This window comes from Rhamphochromis sp. 'chilingali', assembly GCF_963969265.1.
Source record: "Rhamphochromis sp. 'chilingali' genome assembly, chromosome: 15".
In the NCBI taxonomy this organism is placed as follows: Eukaryota; Metazoa; Chordata; class Actinopteri; order Cichliformes; family Cichlidae; genus Rhamphochromis; species Rhamphochromis sp. 'chilingali'.
This window is the reverse complement of record NC_137942.1, coordinates 12,630,723-12,642,365: the sequence shown is the minus strand read 5'-3', so window position 1 is coordinate 12,642,365 and position 11,643 is coordinate 12,630,723. Positions and strand designations below refer to the sequence as shown.

General features: G+C 38.5%; 1 protein-coding gene and 1 long non-coding RNA gene across 2 annotated transcripts; one reads left to right on the top strand and one right to left on the bottom strand.

Annotated features, from left to right (window-relative positions):
- Positions 1–290: 290 nt before the first annotated feature.
- On the top strand, positions 291–6,272 carry LOC308411907. Its single transcript, XR_013974470.1, has 5 exons — positions 291–752; positions 2,083–2,345; positions 2,439–2,610; positions 2,995–3,115; positions 3,420–6,272. It is a non-coding gene; the product is annotated as an uncharacterized lncRNA (long non-coding RNA).
- Positions 6,273–8,714: 2,442 nt separating this feature from the next.
- Positions 8,715–11,205, bottom strand: LOC308411311 (E3 SUMO-protein ligase ZBED1-like). The gene is made up of 3 exons (XM_080905196.1): positions 10,076–11,205; positions 9,269–9,888; positions 8,715–9,181 (listed from the first exon to the last, which is right to left on the bottom strand). Exons 1-3 carry the CDS (start codon positions 10,938–10,940, stop codon positions 8,786–8,788), a joined length of 1,881 nt encoding a protein of 626 aa, XP_080761322.1. The 5' UTR covers positions 10,941–11,205; the 3' UTR covers positions 8,715–8,785.
- Positions 11,206–11,643: the final 438 nt, after the last annotated feature.

Genomic DNA, 11,643 nt, shown 5'->3' with positions numbered 1-11,643 from the left:
ACGGACAATGCCGCCATTAGCTTCATAATGAAAAACATTTGTGAATCACAAAGTACATTTAGGTAAAAACAACAAAAAAATAAACATTGCCTCGAAAAGACAATAAAAACTCAGGTATTTTAGGACAAAATGTCTCAATTGAAATAAAGAAAACAACAGCAAAAAATCTATACGAAAAGTGGGACAATCATTTCTAGTTAGTGCATTTCTCACACCTCCACCAAGATGTTTGAGTATCCAGATAGACCTGCTGTAGGTTAGCAAAACAATCCATGTCAATGCTGGGTGGGTCTAAGACTCACAGATGACCATCTCTTGGATCTGTGCCTCACTATTCACGTAAAACCTGAAACTTAAGCAAGTAAGTCCAGTTCCAGCACTAATGTGTGTGCTGACCTGCATTATTTGAGAAAGTTAACATAAGATTACAGCAGTAGAAGGGGACATTTCTTGGGGGGAAATGGTCTTGCTGTCGCACAGCAAGAAAGTCCTTGGCTGGAATCCACCATCTGCACAGCAAAAATGCCAGTGTTGATTTTTCAGTGTTAGTAGATTTCAACAGAGTTCCGAGTTAGTTCAACACTTAATCGAGTTAAAATAACACATCGGGAGTTGATTCCTGAAAAGTGTAAGTGTGGATTTTAGTCGTTACTGCATTTTAACACTGTGGGTGTTAAATTAGACCACACCTTCATTTCCTGTGGAGCTTCGCAATCCAGAATCTTCGGTCGCCATTTTTTCTTGCTGATGCGGTAAGTTTTATTCGGTTAAATATTAAGTTTTAGATTGATGTTAGAACAAGTAACATGATAACTAGTAAAAGAAATAGTATTTATATCAAAATACATCATCTTTAAGTGTCATATTTGAATTTTAACTGTTTTTGTTAAGCTGGGCTACTGCTAGCTAGAACTCTGCAAAGTACCAGTTTCTTTCCTAATATTCATTTAGCATAATCTGGCTATTGGCAGACTGTAATGAATATTACATGTTAATATATTTCACAGTTTTTATTAAATGCCTTTTATTTATTTTCGAATTAAACTGCCAAAGCCTTAGGGTCAGTGGTCTCAAACTCGCGGCCCAGAGGCCACTCGTGGCCCAAAGGCCACTTGCGGCCCACGTCAGGTGAGGTGAAGAAGTATAATGCAATTTGGCCCTTAAAGTGACTTTTTTTTTGTCATTAGCCAAAAATGATTTAATATAAAGGCAATGAGGGCAGAGTGTTACCGGCCCTCATGGGTAGTGTAGTCCGTGCTGCGGGGAGAACGTGTGGAACTGCCCCTCCCGTTGTGTGTTTGAGCGCGAGAGAGGGAGAAAGTAAGAGCTGTTACCGATGAGAAATGGAAGAAGAGCGCATGTAAATATAATAATAACCACTGCCGCCAAAATGAGTGCCTGGTTGTAAGAAAGCTGTTAAGATTCGACTGTACACTGTGTTCGCTGACAGTAAAGCTACAAGCCCGACAACCCAGCGTATTGGCCAGAGGTGTCATTACCACGGTTCAGAGCCGCGGACCTGGCCGAGGTAACAAGAGAGTACAAACATGTGGAGGGATTGGCTTTGTTAGTTCAGTGAGAGTCAAAAACTAATGTGTACACTTATTTCTGCATTTTTATTTTGTTAAATATGAATAAAATTACAGCAGAAGTGCTGCAAAGTGTCTGACCAGAAAGAGAGGACCATTGTGTTAATTTGGTAGTTCAATTAAAGGCATCGGTTAGTTAAGAGGGAGAGGGGGGGATGCGTTCATATTTGCAGTTTTGTCTTGTTATACAATATTTGAAATTTAAAAACGAACAAACCAAACGCTACATTGTCAGGAATATTTGTGGGGAGGGTTTTTATCGCTTAAAATATATAAAAAATAATAAAATAGAAATATGGTTCCTACTAACCCCTGTGATAGTTGAGAGAATACTGTATTGCAGTCATGTTACACAGCTTGTACTACTTAAAAAATGGACCAAGGATGTTTTTCTTAACAAAATTTATTTTAACTCAGTCTAAAGGGACTAGACATGCTAGATATTTTGCAAAGAAATGGTGTTATATGCTGGACCTTATTTTACTCTTGGCAGGTGGTGATATGCTGGTTCCCGAGAAGAGATGAACTAATCAAAGTCAGCTTTTCAAGACAGCCCCAAGACTCTTCGCAACTTGTGTTCAAATGTGAGGCCGTTGTCAGGTGATAAATGCAAGGAAGAGGCACTCAACTGACATGAAACATGTCAAAGACAACATGAAGGTGACATTTCAACATAGGCAAAAAGTGGTTCAAGAACCTGCCATAGCTTCTACTGTCCTGGACCTTTTCCCAAGATTTCTGGATACACCTGGCTTGGTAAGGCATAAAATAATTTAATGACTGCTTTGTGGTTCCTTTGTTTGTTTTCTTGTTAATGTGTTGTTTCTGTTGTTACACTTTGTGTTTAAGATTGACCAAGACTTCACAATGCTGTTTTTTGGGGAGGAAGTGTCTGGTAAGTTCCTTGCAAAGTGGCCAACATTCTTCAAGCCAAGGATCATCAAAGATTGCAAAAATCTGTCCCAGAGTACAGAATTGGATGAGCTGCTCATTTCTGCACAGCGTTACTCTAACGAGGCTGGTAAGTGTAAGTTGGAAATGGTAGATTTTGCATGCCTTTACAGCATTTGCTTAATTCCCACAACACAATATATCACTCATTTCTGTATGGTATGAAAACAAGCTTACAAACATGTTAAACCTGAAATGACATTTAATGTAGTTTGAACACAAAAAAAGTTACATAATCTTACTATTGTTATGACTCGATATCTACTTCACTTGGTGGCCAGAAGATTTTAAGTCTCTAGAAATGAATTTTTATACCAAGGCGCTGGAAAACTGCCTTATTAGAAAAATTATCAGGTGTCTAAAATGTCATCATGGTATTACATAACGTGGAAAAATGACTGCTGTGGTCCTTTAAATGACAGTAATTGTGATGATCTTAATTTCTATTCTGTAGTTTGGGACTGCGAGGCGGCTGCCCTCTTTTGCTGCTTCACTTCACTCCATCATCTAAGGGAAGGACGTCTTCAAAGATTAGCACATCAGATGCTGCTCACCACCTAATGAAATTCATCAAGGTATGCTTTTTAGAATTGTATATTTCTCTTTTGATGAGAACAGATGCAAATTATCAACGGCTGATATTTTAAGATGGCAAGGTGATCCAACCTGCAGCAGATGTATCTATCCCAGACAAGCTTGGTGTTGCAGGACTGACATGTCATTGTTTCTATTAAAACTAAATGTACACATTGAAACAAAAATAATTGTGCGCGCGGAGTGAAACATTTTAATATTGTCATAATTTCAAACAGCAATGCCTCAACATCAGATTATCAATTTTGTTTAATGTGAATCACTTGGTTTCTTTCTCTCCCTCAGGTGGGAGGTAGCACAGAGGCTTTTCTTAAGGCTGGCCCCACTCAGCCATTCGTCCTGTGGGTTGGAGAAAGAAAGAACATCATCCAAAGTTTCTACCCAAAGTTTCTACATTGTCCTAGATCAAAAGGTCATTCCCTGTGTGACACAGATGGGAGATGCAGGTTTTGACAAGGCAAAACTTTTCAAGGCACATTTTTTAATTTGCCGTGTCCTTTGATAAGGCATTGGACAACTTCTACACATTCATCCAGACCATCAAGTGTATGGCATTGATGTTGGCAGCGTGAAGGACAGTCCTCGGGTCAATGAAACAAGAGGAAGTCTTCACTGTACGGTTTAAAGATATCCACTATTCAGCACTTTGACTGGAAATGTTCATCTGTTACATTTGCAAGATACACCACACAAGTTGCTCAGTGTTATTTAGACATTTGAAGTTCCAGCATGGTTTGTACCCAGGAAAGTTTTTACGTTTGACCTGTGGAGAGCCTGGATGTTCATTTATCTTTCACACGTACTCTGGTTACAAGCGGCACTTATTCCGAGCACATGGAGACTGCGTTCACTCTGAGGTCATCAACAATTTTGAGCCTGTACCTAACGATGGAACCTCTGTTTCACAGCCTGTAAATGTGGCTCATCCCATGACAATAACTACACCGGTTCCAGTTGAAAAAAGGCAAATACTGAACATGTGCAGCTCTGTTATTGCTCAAGTACAATCATCAGGAGTTCCTGAAAGTACTGTACAGTGTTTAGTTGGTTCATTGGAGGAACTGGTTAATGACATCCATGCACATGCAAAACAATCTGTTGTCGACTGTTTGTCAACTGATACATCAAGAGAAACCTTAGAAAAAGTTGAGGATTGCTTTGATCAGCTTGAAAATCCATTTTCATGTCTTAACACAGAATCTAAAAGGATAAGATATTTTGAGCAAAAATGGAAAATAGTTGAACCCATAGAGCATGTTCTTGGTGTGCGTTTTGATGTACGCAAAGATAGAACAACAGGGACATACAGGCAAGTTCCTGTCAATGATAAATTCATGTACGTTCCTATCATGGGATCCCTTTCATCTATGTTTCGAAACAGTGAACTTTGTAGCAGTTTCCAGAAAAAAAAACTAAACATGGAGGGATTGTACAGAGATTTAAATGACGGCTCCTACTTCAAAAATCACAGTTTATTCTCACAACAAGAACATGCTCTCCAGATCCAGCTCTACTATGACGATTTTGAAACTGCTAATCCTTTAGGCTCAAAAAAGGGGGTGCACAAACTTGGTTGTATTTATTTTGTTTTGAGAAATTTGCCACCAGAGTTAAATTCTGTGGTGATGAACATTCATCTTGTAGCCCTTTTTCATTCAGAAGACTTAAAAAAAATATGGGTTTGATCCTATCCTAAAGCCACTTGTTGATGATCTAAAGATTTTAGAGACTGAAGGAATGCAAGTGCCCTTTTCAGCCACACCTGTGAGAGGTTCGCTTTTTCAGATTACAGGTGACAACTTGGCTTTACATAGCATTTTTGGTTTTGTTGAATCATTTAGTGCAAACTATTGTTGTAGATTTTGTTTAACTGATAAGACAGAGTTGCAGTCAGTTTTTAGTGAAGATCATGTAGGCTTAACACTGCGTTCCAAAGAACTTCATTACAAACACTGTGGTGCCATTCAACAAAATCCTGCTTTGGCCTCAACATTTGGTGTAAAAAGAAATTGTTTACTCAATTCACTTCGGCTGTTCCATATTTCAGACAACTATGCTGTAGACATAATGCATGATCTACTAGAGGGAGTGGTGCAGTATGAGTTAAAGCTTGTGTTTCAGTACTTGATTAAGACCTCTTTGATATCCTTGAATTCATTGTCACAGAGAATTATAAGCTTTAACTACGGATATGCACAGAGAAGGAACAGGCCAGGTGGGCTAAAACTGGATGACAACAGCAAAGATCTTGGGCTTAATGCTGTGCAGTCATGGTGTCTTTTGCGGAATAGCCCATTGATTTTTGGAGATATCGTTTGCAGAAATGATGGACATTGGAACTTGCTACTTTTGTTAGTTCAAATTGTGAACATTGTTTTTTCACCCATTATAACTCATGGCATGACTTGCTATTTGAAACATCTGATTGCCGATCATCACAAGGCTTTCAAATCTCTCTTTCCAGAACGGAATTTGATTCCAAAGCACCACCTAATGATCCATTACCCACGCTGCATTAGAAAAATTGGGCCACTCATACATATGTGGTGCATGAGATTTGAAGCAAAGCACAAGTTCTTCAAAAGATCTGTAAAGAACTTTAAAAATATCACAAAAACACTAGTAAAAAAACATCAGAATCAATTAGCCTTTCATTTTGAAAATTTTTATTTTAAAAGATTACAGTTCGGCCCCATTAATGAAGTCTTGGCCAGCAGCTTAAAAGGCAGTGAAGCACTGAATAAAATGTTTGATGTTTCTTCTATTGTTTCTACAACTTCCTGGGTCAAAAGTTATGGTACAGAATATCAAGTTGGGATGTATGTTTGTTCTGGTGTTGAAAATGAGATGCCTTTGTTCAGTAAGATTGTCAGTATAATTGTTAGCGATTTCAATACTTATCTTCTAACTTGTAAGGTCTCAACAGTATATTTCAATGATCACTTAAATGCATTTGTTATTGAGGATGGATTAGATGTCTTTGCACTGATCTCTGTAGATGATCTGGTGTACTATAGACCTTATGATAGGCAATTTTCAAATGGCACTGATGACAAAATGTACATTGTCCCATACTGTAATTTTGTATGACTTGTTTACTTGTGGTGTATCTGAATACAAAGTATTTTGGAACGTTAATGTCTTGTATTTCTTTGTAATGGGTGGATGTTGGGGGTTAATTGTAGCAGTAGAGATATCAGAGATTAATGGGAGTTTATTGTAATCTGGTGGTATTAATGATTTGACTGACACTAGTGTTAGTGTTAGAAAATTAACACTATTCAGAGTTGAATTTTTTAACACCAGGGCTAGTGTAAAGTACCACCAACACTATTCGGTGTTAATTTTTAACACTTAACACCAGTGTAGAATATTTTTGACACTGGTCAGTGTTACTCAGTGTTAATTTTTAACTCTGTGCAGTGTTAAAATAACACTAGCTCGTTGTTAAAAATATAACACTTTGAAAAGTGTTAATTTAACACTCAAAAGAGTGGACACATATAGACACTTTTCTAGTGTTAAATTTAACACTCACAGTGTCAATTTAACACTGGCGATTTTGCTGTGTGGCTGCATTGTGTGGAGTTTGCATGTACCAGGTTCATTCTGGATACTCTGGCTTCCTCCCACAGTCCATAGACAAGCAGTTGGGAAGGATTAATGTGATTCTATGTGATGTGATTCTGTCTGTCCAGCCGGTCCAGCTAGGCTTTTCCCCTGAGACACTTGCAGTGTTTCAAGTTAAAAAATCAAGACAAACAAAAAGAGTTTGGAATCAAAGGTTAAATGAAGACGGCTAACAGACTACAAGAAAAAAAGAAAAACAACTCCATGTGGAGGACAAAAACCATGGAGCCTAATGTCCCAGCCCAACATGAGAAACTTAATGAAACTCAATGAAAAGAAACAAATACCCTGATACCCTGCATCTATGAGATGACACAAACAAATGATACTGTGATGACATCAAGCAATAATATAAGTAATTTAAAACCCAGTTTGATGTAATTCTAAGCATTTTGTGACTTATGGTGCTTTGGAAAACCATAAATAATGACCGAAAGGCAATGATAATTATAACTATTATTGTTATTAATAGCACTAGTAGTTGCTGAATTTATTTTAAAGACTACTGTTTAAAGTCCTAGGCAGCCAGTCTGTCATTTGTTCAAATCCATATTCAGAGGGACTGCTATATTTGCATGTGACAAATAAAGGATTGATTGATTGAAAGCCGGTTGGAGCGGACACGCTCCATTTTGCGTAACTATTTTTAAATCCCGGTAGCACTGCAACCACGTAAGCTAGCGCAATAATTTTTTTTGCATATGAAACCGGAGGAGTTGTACTTACATCTTATGCCATCAGCTTGTCCTAGGTCACGGTTTCTTTCCACATATAGCTTTGCAAAAACTGCATAAAAAGCACTTGCAGCAACAAAAACATAATATTCCAGAAACACGCTTTGCCGATCCATCAGCTGTTTGTAACACTTCCTACGTCCATCAGCGTGAACTATCACATGACCGCATGACCTGCCCGAAACCGGAAGTGACGTCATTTTGCGGAAATGTCGTTTTTTACCATCGTGGCCTTATGAGCCTATACTTGTGTTTTTAAAAGTTATGTTTGACTTTATGACTTTCTGTGTTGTTTCTGGGATGCTGAGGACTCATATTGCACTGCTGGAAATATTTTATTTTGATGCATATGCTGTTATTTTGCAAATTTGCACTATAATATATTTTTTCGTTTTTCCTGCAGTAAATGAAAATTGGTGTATCTCAAAAATAAAACTATGAAGACACTTAAAATAAATTTCCTTTGGTGGGAAACTAGTTTGTGCAACTTTTTTGTATTTACAGTTTTGAGGGATAAGCCTCTTAAATTTCTTTAACTAGAAATATATGTTAAAAAATCAAAAACGATTTTCAATTTTTTTGTAGTTTATTGCACTTTTTTGCAATTTATGTAATTACTATGCACTTAATGCAGACATATTATTAAAATTTGGGCTATAATAGTTGTATTGATGTACAGCAACTTGAAATGCTCCAAAAAATGGCTCCACAGTAGGGCTGCACGATATTAGGAAAACCTGCGATGTGCGATAACTGTGATCAATACTGCGATAACGATATGACTTGCGATAAAATAAATAGCAAAAAAAAAACAAAAAACAAATACATAATTTCCGTTTTACTGCACAGTTTTATTTAATGAAAGCTGCTGTATTAGCAGTGTAACAACAAAGTGCAGTCAAACATTGAAACATTGCCCCCATAAAAAAATTTCTGAGGCTTGAATTCTGAAAGACATCCTTCCCGGTCTCTATAATTAGTTTTAAATAAACATAACTTAAATTATACTGCAAATTATCTCTATGCAGTTGTTCATCATTTTACCACTCACCAAGTAGTTATGATGCAAGTCAAAACTGGAGTGGAAACTTTACTAGATTAAACTATAGGTAAGAACTTGTCTGCTGTGGGAACACACCAAAGAACAATTGTCTACCTTTGTGGTCGTACTGGCCAAGACTAATATTATCAACAATTAAGAACAATGTAGGTAGTGTGTTTTTGTAATTTTTTGAAAAAAAAAAAGGTTTCTCTATCTTGCATTCATCCTTCCTGAGTGAATGTTTTTTATGGCAAGTTCTTGTTAAGGAAAACCAACATGTTTACTCTCCAAGGTTTTAAACATGTGCGCTGACATGTTACTATGTTTCCTGATGTACTAAAAAGTCTCTCTGAAGGTGAGCTACTTGCAGGTATGCAGAGATACTTCCTTGCAAGCTTGCTTAGCTGTGGGAATGTCATTTTGTGGAGTTTCCACCATGCCAAGGGGTCTTCCTCACTGTCTATGGCCGTGGATAGCAAGTAGCTGTTAAGCTCAGCTTCAACAGCTTGTGAGAGATGCATAAAAGAGGAGGTAGGGATTGGAGCTGCCTTGAAGAAACTGCCCAGGGACTTTTTTGCCTTCTTCAGGGGACGACTGGGTGGATCATCTGTCTGGGCCTCTGGTTCAGCGGAGCTTCTCTCCTGGAACAGAAAGCAGATTATAAGAAAAGTAAACATTTTGGACTAAATATGAATTGAAAGGTTTTATATATAAGCATGCATGAATACCTTCTGTGCCACTGCTTCCATTTCTGACATCACTCTGGTCTTGATGTCTGAGACTCGATCAGTGCTGGTGTAGCTGACTTTAAATCTGGGATCCATGAAGCACGCCATGTCCATAAGTTCCTGGGTAGCTGGATTTTCATATTTAGTAATCAGGTACTCGAGGATTTTCTTCTTAATTGATTTTGTCAAATCACTGTCTTCTTCCTTCTCTGCAAGCACCGACGTCTTCATCAGATGAAGGACTGGTTTTACATATGAAACACTAACGTAGCTCTCACCAGACAGGGCATCTGTAAAGTCTTGCAGGGGGTGTAATGCCTGGTTGACAGACTCCAGTACCTCAAGATCCTGCCAAGTAGGAATCAAGTGTCTTGATTTCTTGTCTGCTGAGATGACATCAGAAATGGCCCGCTGCTGCTCCAGGACTCTCTCAATCATCTTCTGCCTGGAACCCCACCTGGTTGGGCATTCTGTGATCAGTGTGTGCTCTGGGAGGTTGAGCTTCTGCTGTGCTTTTTTCAGAGCCATCTTTGCTTTCCAGCTGTGGCAAAAATGTCCAACTAACTTTTTGCAAAGTCCAATGGCTCGGGCAATGCGGGCATCATCTTTGATAGAATTTTCTGGAGAAATAAGAGGAAACAAAAAAACTGTCATGTTTAAAACCTTTTTTTTAAAAAAAAAAAAAACTAATTGAAATTTATAACTAAAGTTGTCTAAAAAGGTAACATTATCCTTATCAATATCAATTTGATAATAATGTATAGCACATTTTCATTGCTAAAAAGATCTGCCTTGAATAAAACTTACCGATTGCAAGGTGCAGCCTGTGTCCAAAACACTGAAGTCTGACCCAGTTGTTTAGCTCCGTGGCTCTCACAACATTGGCACCGTTGTCTGTGGTGATGCACACTTGTCGATCTTCTTTAAGATCCCAGCTGGCTAACACCTCACGTAATACATGGGCTATATTTTCACTAGTGTGGGAGTCTGGAAAATACACAGTCTCTAGACACCGTGTTTTCAGTTCAAAGTCTTCGGTGAGGAAGTGCACTGTGAAACTCATATATGGTTCCGTTGTACGACTTGACCATAGGTCTGTAGTGCTTGCGTAGTTTTCAGCTTGGCTCAGTTCAAACATGACGGTCTTGCGGCATGTTTCATACATTTGTGGAATGGCGACATGTGAAAAGTAGTTTCGTGAGGGGATGCGGTATCTCTGGTCCACTTTATGTATCAGACTGGTGAAGCCCTCTCTGCTAACTGTATTTATAGGCATCATGTCTTTAGCCAAAAAATGTGTAATGGCCTCTGTTATTTCTTTGTACCGCTTCGACGTTTTCTCATAAGGAATTCCACTTGAAAAACTCTGATACAGAGACGGCTGTTGGACTGCTGCGCTCTTTGTCTTAACATTAGCAACCTTTGTTTGGCTAGCCCTATCTTTCTGGAACTCTTCAAACAGTTCTCTGTGGTTGTATTGAAGATGATGGTGGAGATTAGTCGTGTTTCCTCTGGTGGTTGCCACGAGTGTTCGGCAAGTTTTGCAGAGTACCTGTGTTTGGAGAACGTCGTCTTTATCAAATCCAAAGTACCTCCAAATAAGTGAGGTACTATTTTTTTTTTTAGCCACGAGTTCAGTAGCATTCTCGTCACGCGTCTCGCTCTCAGCCATTACAACTCTGACTCGTTGCTGCAGCGTTGTTCGCGCCCGACCTGCGTAGGAGGCGGGCCTCTAATCCATTTGATTGGTTAATGCCGTGAAGGGCTCTATTCGACTGGTCAAATGTGTAAATGGATTTCTTTGATTGGTAAATTCTTTACAGCACGTGTGTAAACATTTTAAGGTACCCAATTATCGCAGTTTACGCCGTCTTTTGCGATGGGCCCATCGCGCAGGCTGATATCGCGATGACAATAAATTTTCGATTTATCGTGCAGCCCTACTCCACAGCATGTAAAAATATACTATAAGCTCTAGCGGACTTGGTTCTATGGTAGGTCTTAAAGGGTTAAAATACGAACACATTCAGGTACAAACAACATTGATAACCTTTGAGGGTTCACTACCAGAGATACTGGCTCAACAACACTCATACAGCTGTGTTTAGAGTTGGGGATTGGACTGAACCATTTTCAAGCATTTCAGGGGAAAACTGCATTTAAATATGTAATGTTTTTTAAAATATTTGATAAAAATGTAATTACAAAACATTATGTTATTTATGATTTCAAAATTTTAGTGAATTTTAGTGGGTCACCAAGTCAAGACATCAGATTTGGGAAAGTGGTTGAGGGTGGGGTCGGTGCCACCCCTTCCCATCACTTTGTACAGGCCCCTGCTCCCTATACAATTAAAAAAGGACAGAAAGTCTTGT